The sequence below is a fragment of the Monodon monoceros genome, unplaced genomic scaffold (genome assembly GCF_005190385.1).
Source record: "Monodon monoceros isolate NGI ecotype Baffin Bay Population unplaced genomic scaffold, NGI_Narwhal_1 Super_Scaffold_15, whole genome shotgun sequence".
NCBI lineage: Eukaryota > Metazoa > Chordata > Mammalia > Artiodactyla > Monodontidae > Monodon > Monodon monoceros.
The window spans coordinates 56069796-56097467 of NW_021703771.1; the positions used below are offsets into that span (position 1 = coordinate 56069796).

Here is a 27672-nt window from a genome sequence, read left to right on the forward strand (position 1 = left end):
AGATCAGTGCAGGACAACAAAAGAAAACAAAATTATGAACCCTCTCATTGACAAACCAATGAATATCAAAATACCATGTTTCACTTCGTCCCAGCATGGACTTAACATATACTACCATGGACTTATATATACTACTATGTAAAATAGATAGCTAGTGGGAAGCAGCCGCATAGCACAGGGAGATCAGCTCGGTGCTCTGTGACCACCTAGAGGGGTGGGATAGGGAGGGTGGGAGGGAGATACAAGAGGGAGGAGACATGGGGATATATGTATATGCATAGCTGATTCACTTTGTTATAAAGCAGAAAAGCACCATTGTAAAGCAGTTATACTCCAATAAAGATGTTTAAAAAAACAAAATTAAAAAATAAAGAAAATAAAATACCTTAAAAAAATACCATGTTTCAAATGTTTACACTGTTAAACATGTAGCAGAAAATCCTTTCTTTGTTGCAGAAGATCCATATTGCTCTTCTGATTGTACCAAAAGTAGGGACCAAATCAAGGACCAAAATTTACTTTTAAGTCTATATTGTTTTGATTTTTTTTTCATATTTCTCATTTCTAACAGGAGATTCTTTGTTTTGTTTTTTACAGTAGGTCCTTGTTGGTCATCTATTTTAAATAATAGCAGTGTGTACATGTCAATCCCAAATCCCAATTATGAAATAATTTAAAAAAACGTATACCAAAATATCTTGTCATTTATACTGTTAATTATTTTAGAATTTCAAATGTAAATTAGATGACAGAAGCCAAAGCAGGTTTGCATGTCCTAGAAGACAGCAGGTGACTTTGTGAGTGTGAAAATATGTTATTTTGAAATTGTTCTATGCTTCAGTAAAAAAGTTTGGTCATACGCAGAACATTTTGTTAGTGGATCTGGTAGAAACAGTGTTGTCATGCATTTTTCATTACGCTTTCTTTGCCTCTCTCACACCGATTCCACCTTTCTTTGCTGTAAGGTTGCTTTTTTTCCCCATAAGTCTCTTTCTCTTATCACTTTATTTCATATAGCTCACTAAATAATATCCTTTGGCTTAGGAGTTCCTTTTTTTAAACACTACAGTAAGTAAATACTTCACTTTTTCTAGGCTCAATGAAAACTAGAGTGAACATCTAGTAACGATAAAAACAAATAAAGCAGTGTATCAGCACTTGATTTTGTAAGACAGTGGAATTTTGGCAAAGGTCAGAGATATGTTTGAGTCTTCCTCTCAAAGCAGTTAACACATAACGCTGCATCTTTATTCAGTTACAAATTTAAATAGTCTCAGAAGCAGAGAGTTTGTTATGCATGTGGTTTGAGGTTCTGACTTTGTACATATTGCAATGCTGAAATTTTCTTTTATCTTTGCTTTTGTCCTCTCTTACATTTATTTGAAGAACTTAACGACTTTGTTTTTCAGTATTCATTTAAATAGATGCCTGAGTTTGGCCAAATCCCTGATTCAAGCAAAACAGTTCCTCTCTGATTCCCTGAGGAAAAATAATGATGTGTTGCAGAAATGTCTGTTGCTAACACCATTCAGGTTTCACTTGGTTTTTAAATACTCACTAGTCTGTTGTGTGCATGCACATGCCAGAGAAGGGAAGGTGATGCTAGAAACTCGTCAGGTTATAAAATACCACGAGATACTAGCAGAGATGACTTTGCAACAAACAGCGAGTTACCTTCCTACTCCCTCAGAGAACCCAGAGTCTTTCTTGTAGGAGGGGAGTGGTTTATTTACAGATCACAACTGCTGTGCGTCCTATAATGAGGGGAGCATGAAATCTGAATTTTAACTGAACATGTGTTTCATAAAGGCTGGCTGGTCTTCAGATTGTAGATTACAATGGGAGCCAAGTCAGAATGCACATTCATAATTCAGTGTCAGTAAAACCTACCTATGCTTGTTATAAAGTTTATGATTCAAGCTCCTTAAGCTATTAGAGGTGTGTTTTATTGAAGCAAAACTATTCATTGTCTCATTTAAAAGTTTATTTGCAAAAAAAAAAAGAAAGTTTATTTGCAGAACATTTCATGTTACCAGTTAGTCATGAAACAGTATGAGTTTATGGACTGTGTATATTTTTTAATGTATAATTTCAAATTATTACAAAGGGTATCAACATTTTTATTGTGAATAATTTTTTTCAATTATGAGGACCTTTCCGCCAATAGGAAGGGTGGGTTAAGTTACTTGAAGGATTTATTCAATAAAGTTAACAAAAGACTAATTTGAGAGGTTCTTTATCCTCAGAAAGTTATCAATATTACTAGCTTATGCTCAGTCGTTTCCTAGATGGTTTTCTAAAGTTCTTGAAAGGACGTTCAGAGATTCAAGAGCAAGAAATTGGGACTGGTTGCAAATTAAAAGCAATTTCACTAGTAACGACTGGAGATTTTCCAACAGGGAATGACCTTGGGTTGTCTATTTGAAAGAATGAAAATGTCTAACTAATTGGCCATGTCTACCTGAAGCCACTCACATTTTTAAAAGTGGGAGGAAAACTCTTTATAATAACTTCTCAATAGGACGTCAGACATCTAATTTCCTAAACGCTTTATGATTTATGTGAATATTTTGCTAATGTGTAATCTCACCCTTTGAGGAAGCGAAGATGCTGAAATAAGATGTGGCACATGGAGCCCCTGGAATTTAGCAGCTTCAAAACAATAGAACAAGTTTGTGGTTGTTGACAAAACCTTGAGAAGACCCTTCTTTCAGGATTGAGTGTTTGCTGGGTAAGCTTAATTTACTACCCCCATCTAAGTATTTGCTCGCTGTTCCAGGATTTCTGAAATCTCAATGGAGGTAGCTGAACAAGGACGCATCACAGCAATGACTCCTCCAGCTCACTTGATAGAAAGATGTGATTGTCCCCCGGGCTATTCTGGCTTGTCCTGTGAGGTAAGCTGGCTCCAACTAACCTTCTCAAGCCCCACTCAACCAGCCTAATGGAAATACTCCCAGGACCACCTTTACCGCAGTCAGTTTTACTTTCAGGCATACCCTCAACCTATTTTATCTGATCTTCCACTCACAATATGAGACGCAGTAAGAAGAGGATGATGTTATTGCTCCCTAGAAGTAGGAATCACAACTCAAGGGGAATATCTAATAAAAATTAAAAGATTTGTAAAAATATGAAACAGTCAGGAAATAAGAATGTTTTCTTAAGGCCCCTTTATTGTATCTGATCTGTTTTCTTGGCACCTTTTCTGAACAGAGACATTTAAACTGCAGTGATTATGAGACAAGATTGTATTGGGATTTGAAAGATTGTTTTTATATAGAACATGACAAAACTTAGGCAGTAAATATCAGACTGTTCCCTTTAACACAGGCTTCTCAGAAGGACATAAATTGTTCCAATAGTGCCACTGTCACTCAGTCATTATATTTTTAAAACTGCATTTTTTACTTTCTAGGATATTCCTTTGACTATCTTCAGAATCGGTAAATCTTCTAGATCTTTATTTTGTGGAACCAATTTAAATTTTACAAATATTAAATCTTAATAGGAAGAGTATGATCTAGGGAGAGGTGGAATTGCTGAAAAAGTCACCTGGATTTGAATCTCGACTTCATCATATACTAAGACTGAGACCTTGTGCAGCTTGTAAACCTGCTTAAGCTTCAGCTGGTAAACCTCCAAGCCCCTGAGTAACTGCCACCACACTCACCCCTTCTCCTGCAGACCCTACAGTCCTCTCCACAGTGCAACAAATAAAGGCTGGCCTGGGAGGGGCCTCCAGGACCTGCTCCAGCCCTACAGCATGGATTCTTTCCCCTTAGTCAGATTGGTTGGTGGCCACTACATACTAGTTAGATATTTTTAATATCTCCCGTACCCACAGGCCAAGAATCACATGAAGCCTAAATGAACTAGAACTTAAGCGCTTATCACAGTGCCTGGTAGTAGTCATAATAATAATAACCAAAGTCAATATGGTTAATAATATTATTAATGGAATAAGTAGTTATAGATCTAACTATTGATTTATTTATAAATACAGTTGACCCTTGAGCAACATGAGTTTGAACTGCCTGGGTCCACTTATGTATGAATTTTTTTCAGTAAATATACAATGGACCCTCCATGGGTTTCCAGTCCACAGATCCAACCAACTGCAGATCAAAAATTCCATCCATGGTTGGTTGAATCCACTAATGCCGTACCAGTGGATATGAGAGAGCCAACTCTGGGACTTAAGCATCGACAGAGATTCATGGAACTAATCTCCTGGCAGATAATGAGGAAGGACTGTAACTTTGTATATCTTTTGTAAATAGGATTTGAGAAGTTTTATTAAGTATGGCTCACAAGGCAGGTGAAGTACACTAAAAAACAATGAATATAACTCTCTTGAGAGGTGGCATGGTACAATGAAAAGAAAAAAGGAGTTTGGTCTCGGTGAATCCTCCCTAGCTTCTCTACTTGGACAGGACATTTGCTCTTTGTTGATGAACTTTGGGGTTTTCGTACCCATAGAATAATCATGAGGATTAATTTAAATGAAATCATACATATAAAAGCTCCTTTGCAAATTGAAATGTCATTCAACTTAGTTGCCATTGTATGAATTCCACACAGGTCAGAAAACAACTTTCATAAGAATAACTGCAAATATCTGTGAAATATCCTTGGAATAATTTTATAGTTTTGTGACTGCTCTGAACAGCAGTATTTATTTGAATGTGTATATTTTGATCTAATAAATGACCAAATAATCCATCTCATTATTAAATCATAACTCGTACATACACCAGTAAGTATATATATTGTACCTATAGGCACAACCCAATATGTGTGAAATATATATATGCACACACATTGTAGATGTGAAAAATGAGGCAGTGACAGAGGCACATACAAAATATGCTACCTTTCCAATGAGCATGAAAAAGATAAAAGATAGAATTTGAGATTTTTCTAGACAAGAGGTGGAATTTTATTTATCCCAGGGAGTGTTTGGCTGTACTGCTGTCTCACTGTGTAACCTTGGTCAATACCTTAATTGCTATAGGCCTTAGTTATTATATAGTTATCCAATCTATAAAATTACAGGTTGGGTTTTGAAGTTCTAACATTCTCTAATTCTGCAATGTTATTTTGCTATACAAGATATTAAGTAGTCAAAATTGACCTTAGATATCTTGAAGAGAAAGTTACTACAGCTATATTTTTCTGCATTTATTTAAAGAGTACTCTTCACTTATGAACCAAAATATTAGCAGAGTATCAGATTATTTTAATGCAATCTACCTTCCATTCCAGATTTGAAATGTTAAAATTCATCTTATTATGATCATCAGGCTTTTTAAATAGTATATTCTAAAACATACTTTCCCATTAATTTTAGTAATTTCCATCATTATATGAAAATATAAATTAGCCAATACAAATACAAATAAAGCCAATGATATATGAAGAAAATCAAGAAAAACTAGAAACACATACAAACTATTATCTGCATTGGTGGCTTCACCTATGTCCTGTGAATTTCACTTAAGCTCCTGTTAACAGACAATAATTACAGTAATATCTTAGAGGAGAGATTAGGGGATAAAGACCTATCTCTTATAATAAGCTACCTGAGGTTTTCTCCACAACCCATTGCCTCTAATCCAGTATACATCTTATTTATAATTCATCTTGAATCTAAAGTGTAATTACTCAGGCATAAAATCTAATCATCAAAGCAAGAACTAAGGACAGTTTTGAAATAATACATCCCATTCTAGTAACATATGCTTTGGGTCATGAATACGCAAAGCAATTCCTTTATGATATTTTCACCAAATGTAAGGTATTCTAGAGACATTTGCATTTACAAGCTACTCATTTCATGTTTTTATCCAGAAATGTGGTTGCAAAGAAACAAAATTAAGTGTTGGTTACCATTGTAAATATAGCCAGTTGTGAAGACACTTAGCCTTGCCTATTACCTGTAGGGTTATAACACTGTAACCCTGTTCATTAAAAATTTCAGTTCTAGAAATGCTTACTTATTATAATTTATGATTTGAAGTAGAGACTAGGTTACCTTTAGAAGTCAAATAACATGATTTCCTCACCACAGTTGTTGGTGTGGGAGCCGTTGAGTTTACCATACTTCACCTAAGCTACTCCTCACTGTTGTCTCGGTTAACATTGTTGCCTAAACTGACCTAAACTCAGGTTAGGTTGTAGGTAGAAATGGAAACTATTCAATGCTGAATATGTGGTTCTCTGCAATAAGATCATGGAAGTCAGAAATTCACAGGTGATCTCCTAATGATATTTTGCTCATTTCATCTTGTTTCCCCTTTCCATCATGTTTTATTAGGGCTTCTGGCTCACAGTTGAATGGCTAGTGTGTACTGGATCACCACTCACAAGCTGTCAATTGGCTATCAACAATAATTTTTTAAATCCTCAAACAAAAATCCTCAAACAGTACCTATTGTCAACTCATAAAACTCAAAAGACAAAATAGCGAGACTAGACATTTTTTCTTACACATGCACATTTCTAGGGATGCTCTTTACCACTTCAGTTGCACATGGAAGACCCAAAGACTCTTTTCATATACATTAAAATATTAAAGAACATGGTATGGGTAAGTGTCATACATTGTAATTTTGTTTCCCAATGCAGTATAGAACAATCACTGTTGCCTTTGTTTTCAGTGTATTCTCGATGACTATATCTAAAAAATTATCTGGAATAGAGGCACCCATATTGATTTATTGTATTTCAAGCACTACACACACATCATCTCATTTAATCCTCACAACCCTATTAAAAAAACACACAAAACTGACCATTTATTGAGTGCTTACTGTATCCTGCACAATGTCAAGTGCATTCCCTAATACACTTACACCAACATCATTAAGCACATTATAATTCCCATTTTATGGGTGAGGAAATGGAAGCTCAGGCAGGTTAGGAAACCTGCCCTTTATCACACAGTTGGAAAACAGCAATCTGAACCTACCTAAGTCTGTTTCAAAAAACCTAGCTACATTAATACTCAACTAGTAAGTTATACAACATCCTTACATTCCACGTGAGGAAGCTTCAGCCCACAGTATTTAAAACGTGCATAAGTCATATGTAGTAAGTGGTGAGACAGGAATTAAACCTAGGATTGTCTGATTGCAAAACCCATGTAAAGATACAAGACAGTGTTTTTACTGGCAACAGCACAAAAATAACCATATTTTTTTAATGGTTAAACTCTGCGTTATGTAACCCGGCACCTGGAGTGTGTTGCCTCTTTACTCTCTTTGTCTCCCATTCTCTTCTTTCCTCCCTCCCACATTTTTGTGCAATTTGATTCTAACATTATGACGGGGTACCATATTATGAAAACAAATTAAAGATGGAAGGAGAGCAGAAGAAAATTGAGCTCTGAATAATTTCAGCACAAGGCAAGAAGAGGACTTTGGAAAAGTTTGAGTTAGGAAAAAAAAAAACGGATAAGATTAGGACAGTGTTTATGTACTTGCTTTTCTGTAATTCTTTATTTTGTTCCAGAAAGAATTTTAGATGGGACTTTAAAAAGTAGCTGTTACCTTTCCTCTTTTTTTCCCAACTCAAATATAATCATTCTCATGAATTTTGCCCCAGTTGACTCACAAGAAAAACGTCTGATTTTGAAAAATAGCCTCAAATATTTGAAAAATGGAAAAAATAAATACAGGATCCACGAAAGGAGGAGATTAAAGAGAAATAAATATGTCTCATTCTTTTACAGTGTGTTTGAAGTTTCTAATTCTTGTGTTGCAGAATAGTCTCTCTCTTTTTTTTTTCTAACTCAGAAGTTTATAAGGACACAAAATTTATCTAGAGTGTTAGAACTGTAGAAACTTCAGAAATCAACTGAGTTAATACATCTGCTCATTTGTGGGATGAGGAAACCACATCTCAACGACACCAAACGACTTGCGTGTATCCCTCAGGAAAAACTAACTAGTAAAATCAAGGCTTCCTTATTCATTGATGTTATAGTACCAGAGTCTGTACGCCCTTCAAAGACACACATTCCCAGCAGGGAATGAGGAGTGTGCCAGTGATCCTCAATCCTGGCTGCTTATTAGACCCTCCTGGGAGTTTTACAACACACCCTGGCCCTAGTCTCCACCAATTATATAGAATCTCTGGGGGCAGAGCCAGGTATCCATATTTAAAGCTCCTCAGACGATTCTATGTGCAGCCAGGGTTGAGAATCACATAGACAGGCCTAAAAGCTTCCACACAGAGCTTGACTTGGAGCCCAGACTTTTACCCGCACTGGAGTGCTTTTCTACTTTGTCCTACTCTTTCCAGAGAAGAGCCATAGTAATAAGAGAAACTGGGTGTAAACCTTACCTGCGGTGCTCACCTTCAGATTTCAGTCCATAACATTGAATTTCATATGATTCCTCAATGAAAAGTACCATTTCTTAATGTTATTCTTCTTCTAAGACTTTTTTTAAACTTTTGTTTGATATAAAAAGTAGAGCTAGGAACTCTCAATTTGTGTGATTTTTTAAAGACACACACACGCGCACACACACACACACACACACACACCCCAAGCAAATATACCAGTAAAATAACAATAATTATATAGGTATCCAGCGATGAAATCTATATAAAGAAAATCCAATTTTATTCTACAGTCACCACACACCAGGACTGGAACAACCCATACTATGTAAAATTTTTAAACACGCCTTGGACTGTTTCTTCAGTTATGCTTAAATGAATTCCTCAGCCATAATTTCCAGGCCTTATTTGGTAACAATGGCAAAAATGAACCTTTATTTTCAAGAATATGAATAAACTTATTAAAATACCTTAGGTCCACTATAAGACAAATAGGACTCAATATATTTTGAATACTATTCCCAGTTTTATCAGCTTGCTCAAATCCAGGATGTTATTAAATCTCATTAGAATTTCTTATAGGCTGAGATAAAAGCAGAGAGACTCTTAAATGCTTAACTGAAGTACTCTCATATTATCCAAATCAAAACAAACAAGGAGAGTGCTGACTATTGATCGTTTTTCTTCTAAGGAGCCTCTACATACTCCACTCTGGATGACCTAGTCCAGAACCAAAAGGATGCAAAGGCAGTAAGAAGTTCTTAATTCACTTTTTTCCCCTGCTTATTCAGCAGTCACTTTTCTCATCAATGGGAGCAAAATATCCTGTGAAAAAATTTTTACATAGCTAATATCCCTTTATAATCTTCAGTGGAATCTGGAAAACTAACTCCTATCTCTTACTCATAAATCAAACAATGGCTAATAAATGCAGCAGCTTTGCACACTAAGAGATCTGAGCCCAAAACACAAGACTGTTCTCATTCCCTCTTCAGAGCTATGGGCTTTCTTTCAAAGAGTCAGAGATGTTTCTTGATACATTTACATAATAAACCCAAATGAAGATGGAAGTCTTGATTTTGCATATGTCAGCTTTGCTAGCAGTTTCCTGTTTGCTCTCAGATTTTTATTGCAAAATGAAAAAACTAGATCAAGGAAAGATACATTTTATTGGTGGCCTAATATTCCCAAGACATGTAGAGCTTTTATTATTTTGAATTTCTTACTTTTATAGTCTTCTAATTATACCGATATAAATAACATGACCGTGACACTTTTTTATTTATTTAATGTTTTTCTGAGTCTCATTGGACATTTCCTAGTTACCCATCAAGCACAGTGGAAGCAGATTTTAGGTTGTCAAGGACACTGGAATTCTCTCTTTAGTCCATATGACAATTTTATTTAAAAACAAACTTTTGTTTCAAGAAAAAGAAGACTATTTGAAGTTTGTCCAGGCTGAGTGGTATTTGCAAATGACAGCTTTCCTTTGCTAAAGTCTGATGACACAGACGCTGCTTGTATACTCTATGGACCAGGCAGAATACACATTAGGAATCAAAAGTGACATTCATTGTTTCTAAGTGGTGTTGCCTTTACTGCTGATGGGGGGAAAGAAATCCTTCTTTTTAACTACTGAAGAACCCAAGTGTTACTAAAGAAAGATTTCCAAGTTGGCTGTCCTAATTGGCTTCGTTTTCTTTCAGGCATGCATGCCAGGATTTTATCGACTGCGTTCTGAGCCAGGTGGCCGTACCCCTGGACCAGCCCTGGGCACCTGTGTTCCATGTCAGTGTCATGGACACAGCAGCCTGTGTGACCCTGAAACCTCCATATGCCAGGTATTCATCTGAGCCTTTCTTTAACAAAGCCCATGTGCTCATTTCTCTTTACACATATTCATATACTGAGTGCAGAGGTCAGCTAACCTGCAGGGGACTTAACGTGTGTGTGTGTGTGTGTGTGTGTGTGTGAAACAAAACGTGGGAAAAAAATACATTTACCATATTATGCATTTTTTAAAGTAATTAAAAAGTTACAACTGGAAAAACCACTGCTCATGTCAAGAAATAGTATATTATTATCAACAGCATCGTAGACAAATACCAGACAACACAACGATTTATTTAAAAATCACATGAGGGTTTTTTTCTGATTTTAAATAAAAATAAGCTCTTCATAAGACATTTGGAAATCATAGAAAAGTGTTAAGGAAAAAAATAAAAGTCACCCAAAATTGAACACAAACATTTAATATTTTATGTGTTTCCCACCAATTTTATGTATGTGTTTATAAAGAAGATTTATATGACACCATAGGCGTAGTTTTATGTTCTGCATTTTAAAAAATGTACATATCATGAGCATATTATGTTGTTAAATAGTCTCTAAAATCTTTACTGTCTTTGATTTGATATCCCATAATTTAACCATTTCTTTAAAACAGTTTACTGCTCTTATTTTTTTTTGTTTTTATTACATTCCTGCTAACACCCTACTCTGTCACCCCTGGAACAATCAGGACTGTGGAGAAATTCAGGTTTCCTGTGTCACCACTTAGGGTCCCCAGACTCTAGTCCCCAGGCAACTCTGGGTGTCTCCTCTGCTGAACTCATTTCCCACCTCTCCTCGTCTCCTGAAACTCTTTCATGGAGCTTTGTGGAACTCATGACCAGACATCAGCAAAATCCCCTACATAATCTCCCTCTTCTTTTGAGGTCCTCTTTATTTGCTCAAACTGAAACCTGGTTTCCCAACACACTACTCCCCTGGCAGCGGTCTCAAGTGGAAGCCGCTGTTTTTTCTCACACTCTTCATTTCCCTGAGCCTGAGGGCGGGGCTGTGGCCCTGCTCCTCGCTGCCACTTTCAGGTCATCCTTGTTTTCTCTTCTGTAACAACACCTAGCTTTGAATCTCAGGTCTCCATCCATTTGCCCACTACACCTGCTTGTTGAAGCCATTTACTAACCCTCAGGTCACCCACCTCATTCCTTGAAGATTTTTCCTTTGTATCATTGCCGTTCACTATAGCACCACTCCTATCATAATTCCTGGTGATTTTGATGCCCATAAAATGGACTCTTCCCATGTCTTGTCCTCACTCCATGAGCCTGTCTGAGAACTTGTCATTACCAGGAACTGAGTGCTTCTGTAGTCTCAATGTCAAGTATCTTCTCATTGACCACCATTTCTTTTCTTTCCAGTTCACTTCTTCTTAGTACTTCAAAGTCAACATTTTGTCTCATCATCGACGCTCACATTTTTATCATTCCTTATGTTTCTCATGCCCTCACTTTCTTAATCAGCTTAATATTCATGGCCCTTTTTTTTTTCTGGCTGCGTTGGATCTTCGTTGCTGTGCACAGACTTTCTCTAGTTGCGGCGAGTGCAGGCTTCTCGTTGCGGTGGCTTCTCTCGTTGTGGAGCACGGGCTCTAGGCGCGCGGGCTTCAGTAGATGCAGCACACAGGTTCAGTAGTTGCAGCTTGTGGGCTCTGGAGCACAGGCTCAGTAGTTGTGGCGCATGGGCTTAGTTGCTCTGCGGCATGTGGGATCTTCCTGGACCAGGGATCGAACCCGTGTCCCCTGCATTGGCAGGCGGATTCTTAAGCACTGCCCCACCAGGGAAGTCCCATGACCCTTCTTTAATATCACTGCTTTGTAATGTTCATTTCTCTTATTACCACTCCTTTACTTCTTACGTTTACTCAGTGAATTCCAGCTCCGGTTAAATCCTACTCCTCCAATTAGAGCCTTCTAATCTGAAAGTGGCCCTGGAAAATAGTCGACTATGCTGACTAGTCTCACCGTATGTTCACTATCACTCACTTCAAAGGGAACCTTTATTCTGCTCTTCCATCATGCCACGTTTCTCCAGTCCAGTGCCTCTCTCACATTCCTGCGTGATAATTTCCTACCTTCTCATCCCTCTTCAAATCCCAAACCCTTCCCAGACCCATTTCCATCCTTACTTTCAGTTGATGGCCTTGTTTCTTCTTATTTCACTGAGAAATTAAAAACAATCAGAAGAGAACTAACCCAAGCTCCCACTAACACATGCACCTACCTTTCTGCATCTGTGTGCAGTTACTCTGGTTTTTCCACCAATTTGGATGAACTGTTCTTGTTTGTAGAAAAGACCAACTCTGCCACCTATGCTCTAGATCCCAGCCCTCCCTCCCACTCAAGGACATCACTCTGGCCATGCCTGTTCTCACCTCCCTTCTGAATCACTTTTTGGTACTTCTTCTATCTTAAAAAACATAAATAAACAAACAAATAAATAAATCTCTCTTGACTCCACTTCCCCTCTTGATTTTTACCACTTCATTCCTCTCCTTTCACATAGAGAAGAGCTTATACTCTTGTCTACAATTTCTCTCCTCCCATTCTCCCTTGAACTACTAAAATCAGGCTTTACCTCCACCACGATATGCATACCAACTACTAGTATTCAGCTCTTCACTGTACTTGATTTATCAGCAGCACTTGCTCCTCTGAAGCAGCCATTCCTCTTGAAGCTTTTGTTCAGTTTGCTTTTCTGGACATGACAGTCTAGGGTTTTTCAAGCTAGATGGCTGCTCCTTCTCAGTCCTCTTTGCTGTTTTCTCCTCATTACCTGAAATCAATATACTGGTATTCCTAGGATTCAATCCTTGGAGCAATTTGCTTGTCTGACTACACTCATTCTCATGGTGATCTCACCCAGGCAATGACTTTCAATATCTATACTGAGATCTCACAATATTTACCATTATTTCTATGATGAAATTTTAGATCCAACTCTTTAATCTTTCCAGAATTTATTATAATGTGGGGAGATAATTTTCCTTCAATATGTTACTTTAAAGAAACATTTATTTGTTAATATTTCCTTTTCTCCTTGACACATCATGGTATCTGAATATATACACATTTGTTTTGTTCATTTTAATTTTAAGATATATTTAAAGAATCATCTATTCTTTTCTGCTTACCTTTTATTTCCTTTTATAATGTTCTGATTACCTTCATTTTATAGTACACTATAAATTCTGGTAAAGCAAGACCCTTTACTACTCTCCTTTTCCTAATTTTCTTAACTTGATGTACTTATATATTCTTCCAAATGTCATTTTGATTCACTATTTTAATCTCTTCCCCAAAAAATATTACTGGAATTTTTATTGAAAATGCATTAAAGCTGTTTGTATAGAATTGCTATCTTTACACTATTCAGCTATCCTCCCTAAACCCAGGAATGATACTCTTCTCTATTCAAACATTTTATGTCTCACAGTTTTTAATATTATCCATATGGGCTATGCATTTGTTAATGTTAAAATTATTGCCATTTATCTTACATTTTCTTTTTAATGGTGAGCATTACATTTTTTTGTTTCAGTGTATTTATTAACTGGTCATTACTGGTAAATATTGACAAAATATATTTTTTACATGTGTTTGATATCCAGCCACTTTTTTTCTACTTCTAGAAGTTTCTTGCTTGATTCTTACAGTTATTTTTATATTTACAACAATAATATTTGCAATAGCTATAATTGTGCCTTCCTTGCCAGAGCTATATCTAGTATAATAATTTCATTTTTTGCATTGATTAAGTCTCCCAAAAAATGTTAAATAGGAGGGTAGTCAGCTTCCTATCTTATTGCTGATTTTAATACGAAAGCCTCAGGTCTTTCACTGCGAACTATGATGCTGGTGATTAGTTTAAGGTAAATATTTTTTATCATGTTAAGAAAACTTTTTATTCCTGACTTCTTAAATATACCTTCTTTCAGTCAAGGCAGAGTATGGAAATCTATCATATGCTTATTTGTGAGGACTGGAGTGGAGGTGAAGGTCTTACCCATCCTTAAATTCTTGAAATAATCATGATTTGGTTTAAGTGTAGCATTTTTTTCACCAATCTACTGGCTTGCAAAATTCAATAGATAATTTCAGGAATGTGGTTAACTTATGCATTCTTAAGTGGGAATTAAATGCATTTTTCTTTCTTATGCAATCGTTGCTGGAATTTTTAATAGTAATGTCACTCCATATGAATAATTTAGAAGCATTCACAAAATATACAGTTTACTTTCATTTTTATTTAGGATAAAAAGTTGCTGTCATTATATTGTCCTGTTTTGACCAATAGGCTATTATATCTATTTTTGTGCCTTAAGGATCCTTATTAGAGGTCTATTTTCTGAGATAACCCTAGATGAAGTAAAAAATAAATACATAGGTGCATCACACATGCACAGCTAGTATAAATTGCTGTGCTCTGAATTTTTATATATTCCTTCAGGGAACTTATAACTTCTGAATTTAGACAACTTTGTTTATCTTTGAAACAGCCCCATGAGGCAAATAGAAAATAGCTATTATTACTCCGATCCTATAACTGAGGCAACTGAAGCATACTGATTTCTTTACTATTTGTACTGAGTTTCCCAGTTTAATATCGTATCCACTACACAGTGCAATGCCCTCTATGTTGGTATAGTGGTTATAAGCATGACTCTGATCAGACTGCCTTGATTCAAATCCTGGCTTCATCCCTTTTGGGCTGTGTGGGCCTAGTCAATTTATTTAGCCTCAGTGGTGTCTTAATTTCCTCATTTATAAAATGAAGATAAGAATAGTACCTACTCAGAGTTTTTCTGTGGATTCAGTGAAATAACTAGATAAAAGGCTTAGAACATTAATTAGCTTGTGATAAGCTCTGTAGTGGAAGTGATAGCTATGACGATTGGTGATGATAAAGATGATCATTACCATACATGTTAGCCACTATTTATAGCCTAAGAACCAATCAGATGATAAATAATCAAAAATTAATGTAAAAACCACCGTTATATCCAGCGCTATGCTAGATTTTCTCACGTTTTCTTCTTTTTTCTTTATTCCTTTCTTCAAAAATAAGGGGTAGAGAAGAAACGAAACTATAGAAAACTTCACAGGCTAGGCATTTCAACTGTTAAGTAAAACCCACATCATTTTGTAACTATTCTCTTCATAATTCCTCACGACACTTACAAGAGAGCTGTTGCTTCTTTGTAGGTGCTAATAAATCCTACACATAGGCATGTGATTACCAATAGCTCAGTGACCATTACCCCTTAAGGAAAATTTTCTTCAAAATGGAGGAGTAAAACCTACATGATATTGAACCCCAAGCCAGAAGGGGGAGAAGAGGTAGGTGAATTAATACTAATCAGTGCACACATACACACACATACACAACCACATAGACAGATAGATAGATAGAGTTTTCAGAGTTTATGTAACACACACATCTATGCCTATATTTATTTATAAACATATATATTCTCATTTAATTATCACTATAGCTCTATAGTCAATATTATTTCTCCTATATTTTACGTGGGAAAATTGAAGTCCCAGCTAGTGCAAATAACTTCTCAAGACCAAATACTTTGTGGAAATATTATTTTCACTCTATCACAATTCTTATTTTAAAATGAAAAGGATAAAATAAATCTCTATCATTGATCTGCCCCGTTGTCTGTAACATTGTCAGTATCTGTGGTTAATCAATTAGCTATATCCTCAGTAAATAATCTCATAGCTATAATCTACTGTATTTAAGGTGCTTTATAAACCTTATCTTATTTAATCTATCTGACCTCTTACCAAGATAGGAATTATTAGCATTTCATTATAACTGAAAATTAATCCTAAAAAAATTTAACTTACAGTGCCTTGGCTAAAAAGCATTAGACTCGGGTTTCAAATCCACTGCAAAATGGTACCTGGAGATTGTGAGAGAGAGTAATCACACTTTTAACTGATTAAATGAGTTTGATTTGAAGGTCCAGGTGAATTATACCCTAGAATACTGATGGAATCTGCAGTGTGGTTAAGAGCCATATATGAAAAATATTTGCAAAATCATAAAAATATAAAATTTGTCACAGGATGGAAAGCAGTGAAATGTCATTCCAAGTTTGTTTGTTTTTTTGCGGTACGCAGGCCTCTCACTGTTGTGGCCTCTGCAGTTGCGGAGCACAGGCTCCGGACGCACAGGCTCAGCGGCCATGGCTCACGGGCCCAGCCGCTCCGCAGTATGTGGGATCTTCCCGGACCGGGGCACGAACCGGCGTCCCCTGCATCGGCAGGCGGACTCTCAACCACTGCACTACGAGGGAAGCCCCGCTCCAGGTTTTATAAAGGAAAGTATTGTAGAATATGAGAAACAGATTGAGTTCGATCTCCAGTGAAACATAAACAGTGCTTATTAGGAATCAGAATAGGTTCCCTCAAAACAAAACATATCAAACTAATTGCTAGAGTTACTATGTATATAATATCTGAGACTCTAGGTCCCTGAATCTCAGTATAATTTCAAATTCATCAGACAGTGTGATAAATCATATGTCAAATTTAGTAAAAATGGTAACAGCTACCATGTGTCCAACCTTATATATGTACCAGAACCAGGGCTTGCCACTGTAGATAGATCTTTTCTCATTTATTCTTACAGTAAATTTATGAGACAGACAGGATTATTCCTTCTAATACAGTTGATGAACTGATGCTGAGAGAAATTGTATAATTTGCTTAAGTCATAAGCCTATAAGGGTTAGATCTATGGTTCAAACTCTGGTTTGTTTAAATAGGCATTTGATAGAATGTTTCATTATATCCTCACAAACATGGTCGGAAATATGGGTCAAGTGGTAATCAGTTAACAGAAGTTAGAAGTTGCTGAACAGCCTGACCTCGAATAAGCTCTAGAGATGTCTCCAATAATGAGGCATAGGATTTGTGCTTGACCCTGTCATGTTCAAAATCTGTATCAGTGATTTGGATGAGATCTATCAAATATTCAGATGATGTAAAGCTAGAAGTTATACCTACTGTATTGAATGGTGGTCAAGAATCAAAAAGAGCCTAGCAGGTGGAACTATGAGCTACAATTAACGAGATGAAATTAATAGAATAGGTTTTGAACTTAGGTAGGCTCACTTGTTTATTCATCCTTGAGGCATTTGTTAATAAGTATTTCCAAAGTTCGGGCACTGTGGTGGGTGCTGGGAGAATAATGATGAGGAATGTGTGAACATTGCCCTCTAGGAGTTTATATTCTAGTGTTTAAGTGAAAGAACAAAGGAAATGACACATAGTAGCAATTTCTGTGAAATAGGAGTTCTTACTTGACTACAGATTCATTTGTACAAGATCAAGATCAAGGAAGGAAGTACATTAAATATATTTGCAAAATTTATAATCTCTATTTTAAGAGAAATTCTGAGTAACCAGGGTTGTTAGCTGTTTAGCTTGGGAAAAAAAAAGATATTTAGATTGATAAAAGATTTAGGAAATAATAGTGTTCTTTAGATATTTGAGGACTTTCCCCAGGAAATGGGAATTAGACTTAATCTGCATAGCTTCAGAAGGCTGAATTTGGATCACTGACTAAAAATTAGAGTGAAACAAGTTTTCATTCAGCATAAGGAAAAACTTTATAGCTTGTAGTTACACAAGATGAAAAGGGCTGCCTTATAAGAATCCATGCATTTAATAATATGTCAAGGAATGTGTAGAGGCATCCCTATAAGGAAAGAAGGTTAAGTAACTTCTCATCTTGGTGTTAAGATACCAAATATAAATATAATATTCATTTGATCTAGTGGAAAAGTATATACCACCAGTTTTCCCATGTACAAAAAACAAAAACAAATGCCATATATTCTAATCTACTATTGAAAAGATAGTAGCACATATTAATTTTGAGATAATTAAACTTCTCATTAGCCATCTAAAATATAAAAATTGTTCCTAAAGATTAATATCTATACAAGAGAAATATTATGTCCACTATTTCAGAGCAGACAGGAAAGTCATACGAAAGGTCGATGTCAAAAAGTTTCAAAAATAGCATCATGATTTATGTGCTGTGTTTGTGGACCTAACAGGGACATTTGATTCCGTTAACCAAGTTTAGTATGTTAGCAACCCTGTGAAAGATTGACTGTCCAAAGAAAGTTAAAATATTTGCTCTCTCTGTGAAGAAATTATACAGAGCTGTAGATATAAAAGAGGCAAACCATGTTTTTCAACCTCTGTATTTTTAGTAATGATTAGCATTATTGTTTTGATTCAGTTATCAATGTTATAGGAGGTTACATAAAATAACTCATGCAGTTAGTTTTTTTACAAAGGCAAAAGCTGACAATTATTGTTCTAGATTCCGTGTATTTTGGGGCACATGTTCATTTCTGTAACTATAAAGTATGTTCTTAAAACACTCCCCAGTTGACACTTATTCATTATTTGGCACCTTGCTGAATGATTTGAGACTGCAATTCATAGATAATTATTTTATCTTGGAACCATTATCGCTCACCATGCTACTGTTAAATATGGAATGGCTATTTTATTGCTAAAATACAGTGGTTCCTTTGGATGATTGAATAAGAGAGGATTATGGTACTTAGATCAATATCCAAATACGACAAATCGTCTTTCCCTGCTAACCACCTTTCTGCAAAGTCATCAGACTTGAAGCTTGGCCTTTTTCATCTTAAGAAGCCTGACCAGTTTCCTCTATAATACCTAGAAGATGCATTCATTTATGCAGTCATTCAAAATAGTCATTGAATGTCAACATATTTCAGTCACTGTGTTGAGCTAGATGGAGCATTTAGCCCAGACTTGGGGCATCAGGGAATGTTTATTAGAGAAAGCAACAGTGAAAATGAGAGCTGAATGAATAGGTGTTAGCCAGGCAAGAGGAGGAAAAACATTCCAGAACAAAGGATTTGCATATGAAAAGTCCTAGAGGTAAGAGAGAGCACTGCATAATTTGAGAATTTCAGATGGCCGCTTATGGGTTTAGCATAGAGTGCAAAGTTTGCAGTGGCTAGACAGAAGGCTGGAGGGGTAAACAGAAGCCAGATTATAAAGGTCTTCCTTGCCATGCCAGAGAGATGATAGTGACCTCAAATGAAATGGGAAATGCAGGAGTATTAGCAGGTTTCAGAAGAGATGAGCTTGATTTTTGACATCTCAAATTCAAATGCTTTTGCGTTATGCAATAAGACCTAGCTAAGAAGCAATTAGAAACATAAGTCTGGAACTCATTAGAGATAGATATCTAGGCAGAATATATAAAATTTAGAGTTTGGGGTACATAGAAGATAGCTGAAGTTGTAGTAATGGTTAAAATCACCAAGGTAGAAAATGTAGGAAAGAAAAGAGATAAGAGCCAAAATTAGAATCAAGGACCCCAATCTTACTCAACAGAAAGGGGAAGGAGAATCCATGAAGGAGGGTTAGAAAGAGTAGCCATAGAGGTAGGAAAACAATCTACGTACTGTACTATTAAAGAACCCATAGGAAGAGAACATTCCAAAGGAAGAGTGGCCAGAAATCTCAGCTGCTGCAGATAATTCCTATATCATGAAGACTGATTATTGTCAGTAAATTTTGATTTAGCAACAAAGATCTTATGCATGAGTCTGGACTTACCTTTCAATAGTGAAATCAGAAGCCTGTTTGGGGAGGGGAATAGATAAGTTAGGAGTCTGGAATTAACATGTACACACTACTATATATAAAATAGATAAACAACAAGGACCTACTATATAGCACAGGGAACCATACTCAATATCTTGTAATAACCTATAATGGAAAAGAATATATATATACATATATATACATATATATATATATATATAGAGAGAGAGAGAGAGAGCCTGTTTAAAGAATGAAGAGGTGAAAGGGAGATGAGGAAGTAGAGACCAGCAATGTAAACAATGCTTTTAGAAAGCCTATCAAACATAGGATGGAAGTTGTCCAGAAACCCCAGAGATTTTTTTAAGATAAGAAAAGCTTGACCAACCTCCACTGTCAGTGGAAATAAGCCATCAAAGAAGGAGAAAATGCAGGTGCTGGAGGAAATGGGAGACAGGAGGGCCTTCTTCCTAAACCAGAGTTTAGGAAGAGAGAAGCTTTAGACAGAGAACAACACACCACTTCTTGTGGACAGAACTAAATGTCGAAGGGATGGAAAGTAATGCAGACAAGACGGCGTGCTGTTTGGCAGGAAGCTAAGGGAACACCCAATGAGGGCTTCCTTTTCCCTGAAAATAGAGGGCTGCCATCTGCTGAGAGCGAGGTGGGGAATTAGAAGATTTGAGATTTGCATCCTATCATACAGAAAACTGGATCCATTTAAGAGTGAATTATGAAATCTATCTGTAAGTGACACAATGCGTTTTCAAATATAACAACAAATAATGAAAAAAAAAACCCACGGTATTCTAAAATGCGTTTTCAAATATAACAACAAATAATGAAAAAAAAAACCCACGGTATTCTAAAATTCACTGTGATAATGGCATGGTTTCTCCCCAGAGAGTAACATAAACATAAAAAAAGTCAGAGGAAGAGACTTCAGTTATTGTTTGTGGTGAATGACCACACATACCATACCAAACACTGGCCATTAGATGACCCATGAAAAATAAATATGTTCTTCTAGATTAATTGAATAAAGCAAAGAGCACAGCATATGGAAAATTTACTATAGAGCCCACAGGTGGCTGTGTGGTTCCAGCTGAGCTGATCAGGAGATGGGTTCACTAGCATATATATACATGTATTTTGTTACTGACATTTTTGCTTCTTAACCTTTTAAAAAATACTATTTATAAGAAATTACCCTTCTGACCATTCCAAATGTGGTTTTATAGAATCAAGCCAAAATCCCACTCTAAATTCCTTCTATTTCTTCCTTTTTCTCAACTCCTAAAGTCAACTGTCCCATTTCCAGTAAATTCCACATTTCTTATTTGCTATGTTTCTTATTTGCCATTTTAAAAAATTTTTCCAAAAGTGAAAATAAATTCTTATAGGTTAGAATATTATTTTACCTTTTCCCTCATTTGATTCCTCCTGGTGCCTTTCTCAGTACCTGGCTTGTAGCTCTTCCTAAGTCCTTATTGCGTGAATAATTGCTAAATATATTGTTAAATAAAGTTCCACTTTGTGAGAATTTTAATTTCAAAACTGTTTACACAATATTCTGAAACTGTTCTCATTTTCTTATGGAAGTGTCTTAAAGCATATTACCCAAGTGCCTCTTACTATGCAAGCATAAAAAGAAAATATTGACTTGAGATCCCTGATTTTAGGTTGGGTCCTCTCTATCTATAAAGAATGATCAACATTTGGCAAGAATTAGGTGAATAACGTTCTTAATGTGGTAACTAGGCTGACTTTTTTTTTTTTTTGCTATTCCTGCCTCTTAAAATATTTATGTTTTCCACCTTGGTTTGGTTTCAAATAGCCCACTGATGGGTATGCACCAAGGCCCCAGGATTTTTAGCACTTTTTTTTAACACCTTGTAGAGAAGAAATGTAAATAGCCAGATGCTACAATAAATTTTAGAAATTTGTGAAGTCTATTCCCCAGATTAGAGTAAGAGAAAAACTAATGCAGAGATTGATGTAGGGAAAAGAGAACAGAAACTCTTGTCAGTATAGCTACAACAGCCCAGTATTCGTTTCTCAAATCAAAGAGCTTCTTTAAAAGTATGTATCAATATGTTTAAGAGCTGAGTTCTCTCTCAATGATATGTGTGTGCACATGTGCATGTGTGTTCACAGGAGCATGCAAACGCGTAGGTGGGGAGCTGTATGATAAATTACATTATTTCATTAATTTAAAAACAAACATCCCTCTTCCTTTACAGAATTGTCAACATCACACTGCTGGTGACTTCTGTGAACGATGTGTTCTTGGATATTATGGCATTGTCAAGGGATTGCCAGATGACTGTCAGCAATGTGCTTGCCCTCTGATTTCTTCCAGCAACAAGTAAGATTGTGAAATATTACCGTGTTTCCCAATCAGTAACACCATCTGTGTAGCACATGGGCTTTCTATGATTTGGCTATTCTTTTCATGTCGACAAAAATCTCAATTTAAGATAGAGTTTTTAAACAATATAAAAACATGACAAAAGTGAGCACATAATCCTCTATGGTTCATTTTTCTTTTAAAACTCTGTCCCAAGTAAATAATGCTTATTAATTAAAATGTAAATACCAACATTAACTTATATTTATGAAATAAATAATATATGTACAAATGTGCATAATTTTATAAATTTTTAGAAAGGTCTAGTGTTTGCATATAGTTCTGCCATAAATTCAGCTATGAAGGATTGTTTGATGCATATTATATAAATTTTGTAGCTGTTTCCATTCATTTTATGTGTTTAATTCATGATTGGTAAAGAATTATGAAGGAAATAATTGAAAAATAATGTTGTTAAAGCAGGGGGACTTATTGTTATACTCCAGAGTAAGTCAATATCTCCCAGAATCACAACCCCCTTTCTGTTAAGATAGTCTGAGCTTGGTACCATGGAAACACAGCCATAAGGGGAAACAAACGCTGGCATATTTTATTTTAGTGCTGTCAGAACATTCTGCACTGTTTATGTATTGATGAAAACCCCTAAGTGTTTTCACTTACCTTTTTGCTAAGGCTATCTATACTTTCTGCTAAGTGATTTATAGACATCAATCTCTACATTGTAGGGCATTTATTTCTCTAAGAATTTGCTTTTGAAAAGAATGTAGGGCACTTTGTTCAGAATTAGAATCCTGGACACCTTATCTTGAGTGTATAGGAAGCACAAAGCAACTCAGATGAAGAACTATTTCCACCTATACTCACTAAGTTTCTTTTTCCATCTCTGGCTTTGTTTACATCTTGCAAACATTTTCTCATAATTGTCTCCCTTTCCTCTGTAAGCACCTCTTTTTGGGTGAACAGAGTCACAAGTTTTGCATAGGGTCTCAAATGTAAATTTTTAGGTAAGTGGTGTATTGATGAGGATAAAATACATGATCTTATTGTTCATCCAAGCACCAAGTGGTAGGTGTATGAAAAATATCATTTTCCTTTCCCTAATCTACCTCTGATGACCAGATTTTGAACAAGAGAATGCTGTTTATTGTTTATTAAAATATAAATGATCTGGATTAGAAAAATTCAATAATTAATTTATAATTTCCTGTTGGGCAGACTATAGCAAAAGCTCCAGGAGATATAAAAAAGAAGCATAACATCTCTTGGAGAGGCTCACAGTAAAATGTGTGTCTTCAGAGAGGTCAACTGAGATATAAAGAGAATTCAGAGGCACAAAGTACCACAGTTGACTGTGGAAACTTAAAGAACATATTTAAAGAAGTAGGAGTATTTATAATAAATTTTAAATGTATTTAAATTATTAAATTTACAGTGGATTGAAGGGTTTTTACTGGTGGAGATAGTAGAAAATGTAAGGAGCAAAAGCTTAGCAGCAGGAAACACAAATCATGTTTAAGAACTGTTAAGAGTTTGGAGCATGGGTTCAAATAGAATTTCATAATTACAGAAGAAAATGAATGAGAGAATGGAGGCCATAGTGTAGAAATCCATGAATACCAGTCTAAGAAATTGCTATTTAATTTTCTATGTAATGAGGAAACACTACACATTTTTATTAAAAAGAAAGATTAATGTGATGAGAGCCACACTTTAGGAAGACTATTATGATGGAATTGAGTGTAATGAATTGAAACAGGAAAATAAGAAAAGCAAAGAGACTGATTAAAAAGCTATTGCACTAGCTTAGGCAAAAGATAATTAGAACCTGAAAGTAGGTAATAGCAACAAGAATAGAGACAAGGAGATGGATGTGAGAAAATTGTTGAATGCAGCTCTACAGGGTTGATAACTAATTAGATACAACAGGTTTAGGCAAAGCAGGATTTGAAGCCAGGGATTTGTAGCCAGGTTGACCCCCCAAAATGGTGGGGTCATTAACTGAAATAGAAACCAGGAGAGAGCTGCTATAGAAGAAAGACAATTTATGTTTCAAATAAGTTAAATTGATATGAAAGGTCTATCTGAATGGAAATATGCAAATAGCCACAAGAAATCAAAACCTGAAAATTGGGAGGGCAGATGAAGGAAGTGATATGTTCATAAATGAATTATAGATAAGATTCCCCAGGGTCATGTTACTCAAGGGGAGCACATGGAAAGAAGGAAAGACAGGACTATGTACATTAGAGAAGTCAGAAGAGAAAGAAGAGCCAGGACAAGAGCTATGAGGGAGGCAATGGAACCGAGGCCACACTGCCACTGACACAGTGAGAGAAAAGAGCAGCAGAGAATGAGCATTGGATGCTGCTCTCCCAAGGGAGACTAAGTACATGGCAATTAACTGTGCAGGTCCCTGATGAATTTTGGCAATCAATAGTGGAAGCAATTAGGTCACATGGGTGTGAGTGTACAGCTCTAAGAAATGTGAAGAAGGGAAAGAAATAGTACTACCTTGATTGATTAGCAGGATCAACAAAAAAGTGTTTTCATATTTGTTTCACTTTTGTTTTATATGAGTTATGTAATTTAAGTATATTTTTATACAAAGGACACTGTAAGAAGTATGAAATCAAAGTGGCTAGTTCAGTGGCTTTCAAACTTTATTGATTGCAACCACTGTAAGAAAACCTTTTTTTAATCATAAGCTAGAACACAAAAAATGTGTGTGTGGATATCTAGCTAGCTAGCTATACATATATAATATATACTGTAACTTTTATTCAATTTTATTTTCTTGTATTGTTAGAAGAAACTTTAGTCAAAACCCACTAAAGTGATTTCATGACCCCCTAAGGTCATCACATAAAGTTTGGAACATTCATTAACAAAGTAAAGACCTATGTATGATGAGAAGAGAAGCACTTCTCCCTGAGATAAGAAAAAAAGATTCTGAAGCATAGATGGAGGAGGCTGAGATATCCCTCTTCATAGATGGAGGATGGTGAGTAAGTGATTACTAACTCACCCACATATTAGTTCAAGTCTCCAATATCTCTTACCAAAACAAATACAATAAACTTTTAACCATTGTGACAGTACAGCATTGCTCACATACCCTCAAGGGTTTTCCACTGCCTACCAAGGAAAGCTCAGATATTTTAGCAGAGTATTAGAAACTCTCTGCAATCTGACCCCTCTTTCCAGGCTCAGTGCCCTCTCCTCCCTTCTACAATGAGGCCAAGTTTGAGTTTCTCAGAGTTTTTCTTCTCCAAATGTGTTCAGCAGTTTTTGCCAGACAAAGAAAAAGCTGCATGGTTTCACATATGGGTGTAATCTAAAAACGAACAAGCTCATGGAAACAGTGTACAACGGTAGTTGCCAGGGAGCAGGGAACGGGAGAAATTGGGAGAGGGTGGTAAAAGGGTGCAAACTTTCAGTTATAAAATGAATAAGGTCTAAGGATCTAATACATAACATAGTGACCACAGTTGATAATACATTATTGTATAATGGATACTTACTAGGAGAGTAGAACTTGTGAATTCTCACACAAAGAAAGGTAAATATATGAAGTGATAGATTTGTTAATTATCTAGATGGTGGGAATGCTTTCACACCATACACGTATATCAAATCATCACGTGTACACTTTAAATATATTACAATTTTTTTTGCCAGTTACACTTTAATAAAGCTGAGAAAACACAAATAGATATATAATGTAATATCAGATAGCGAAAGTGCCACCAGGAAAAAATAGAGCAGCCTCAGTGAATTTGGAGTGAATGGGGTACCCTTTTAGTTAGGGTGCTTGATGAAGAGCTTCACAAACAAGCAGGTGAGGCTTGTTCAGAGCCTTGAATGAAGTAATGGAGAGAGTCACCTGACTACCTGGAGGAAGAGCAGACCAGCCAGAGGAAAAAGTAAGTGCACTGGCCTGGAGACAGGCCACACATAGTAGACAGCAAGGATCCAGGGCAGCTGGAGCAGAGCGAATGGGGACAGGGGAAGGGTGACAGGAGGTGGAGTCAGGGAAGCTCCAGTTAGTAACTAAATGTCCTGAAGGCTAAAAATCTGCCAATGGCAAGAGGTGGCTTAGAACAGGATAATGCAATGAATTAATTATGGTAACACCAGCAGCATTTGCAGATAGAATACCTGTGGAATGTGAGAGAAAGGAGACAAAGGTGACTCTGTGGTTTATGGCAGAGCAAACGGAAGCAAAGTAAGCAAAGTATGGCCATTGACAGAGACAGGGAAAATGATAGAATGGTTAGCGGTATTTTTTGGAGGACAGGAGCTCAGTTTTAGATCTGTTAGGATAGATGCAATATTTAGAGCCTTTTAATACTGAATGAGATCATTTAGGGGAGAAAGGACAGGATAGGAGAAACCTAAAGACTGAACTGTGAAGCATATTAAGGGGTCAAGGACATGATGTAGGTCCAGCAAAGGAGACTGAAAAGGAACAATCAGTGAACTGGGATAAGGGAGTGGGATCCCAGAAGCTAATTCATTTCAGTAGACTCCACAGGGGATGACACAGAGCAGCAGACTCTAAATCTCAGAAATTCTGTTGAAGCAACCTTGGAATTAACAAATCTAAGGGAATGTAAAAGATGGCCTACAAGAGGAAAAACGGTCGGATTTCTGAGTGGTCCTGCAGACAGTATGAAAATTGAGAGGAGATGAGGGATTTGCGAGCATAAAGAATAAACTCTAACCTCAAGTAAGGTGTAATTCCTACTTCCTCTTTCATAAGTCCTTATATATGATGTAAGGAAAAAGTTTAGTCCACCATAATGTCATAATTCAAAAAAATTTATATCTACTATCCAAGGAGAATTATAACATTCCTGCATAGTAATTGAGACAGATATGTTACTATAAAGGAATATAATTTAATTATGTTGGCTCTGTAGAATTTCCCTTGAATGTCTAAAAATCTGTTTCCAAGTGCCTATATATGTATATGAGTTTGTGTGTGCATGTGTGTGTGCGCGCGCAGATGAACTCAGCATCAAGCTGAGTTAAAAGAGCTAGAAGCTTGCAAGAATGTGTCAATTATGTATTTGTGGGTCTATTTTTGTGAAGGCAGAAAAAATAATTTGTTGAATAATGATGTTGTGAGTAGTTGATCAATTTGTTCACATATTTTGCAAAGGTTAGAGTTTATTACTCATTCATGTACTATTGATTTAATGTATTAGACAGAAAATTGAAATAGTGTCCTAATGGCACCTGACCAATAGGAGTTGCAGCTCTGGTCTATATACTTTATTGCTTTTTCAGCATCAACTGCTTTTGCAGACCAACAAAAAGGAAAATGGTGTTTGCAGCATTACCATTTTGCAACGAATACATGTGTCTTTTCTTCCTAAATTTCCAGTGTACCATGCATTTTGTCCAGTGGGAATGAAGCGCTACTTGTATTTGAGAGAAGTTTGTAACAATACAAAACTACGTTTTAGCATAGTTTAGTTTTCA

General features: G+C 36.1%; 1 protein-coding gene across 1 annotated transcript in view; it reads left to right on the forward strand.

The window, feature by feature from the left end:
• LAMA2 (laminin subunit alpha 2) overlaps positions 1 to 27672 on the forward strand; it is a 448946-nt gene that overhangs the window by 262004 nt on the left and 159270 nt on the right. Inside the window, exons 27-29 of the mRNA XM_029224020.1 lie at positions 2780 to 2897; positions 10056 to 10190; positions 22058 to 22182. Coding sequence (XP_029079853.1) covers positions 2780 to 2897; positions 10056 to 10190; positions 22058 to 22182 — 378 coding nt within the window. The remainder of the gene's footprint in view (positions 1 to 2779; positions 2898 to 10055; positions 10191 to 22057; positions 22183 to 27672) is intronic.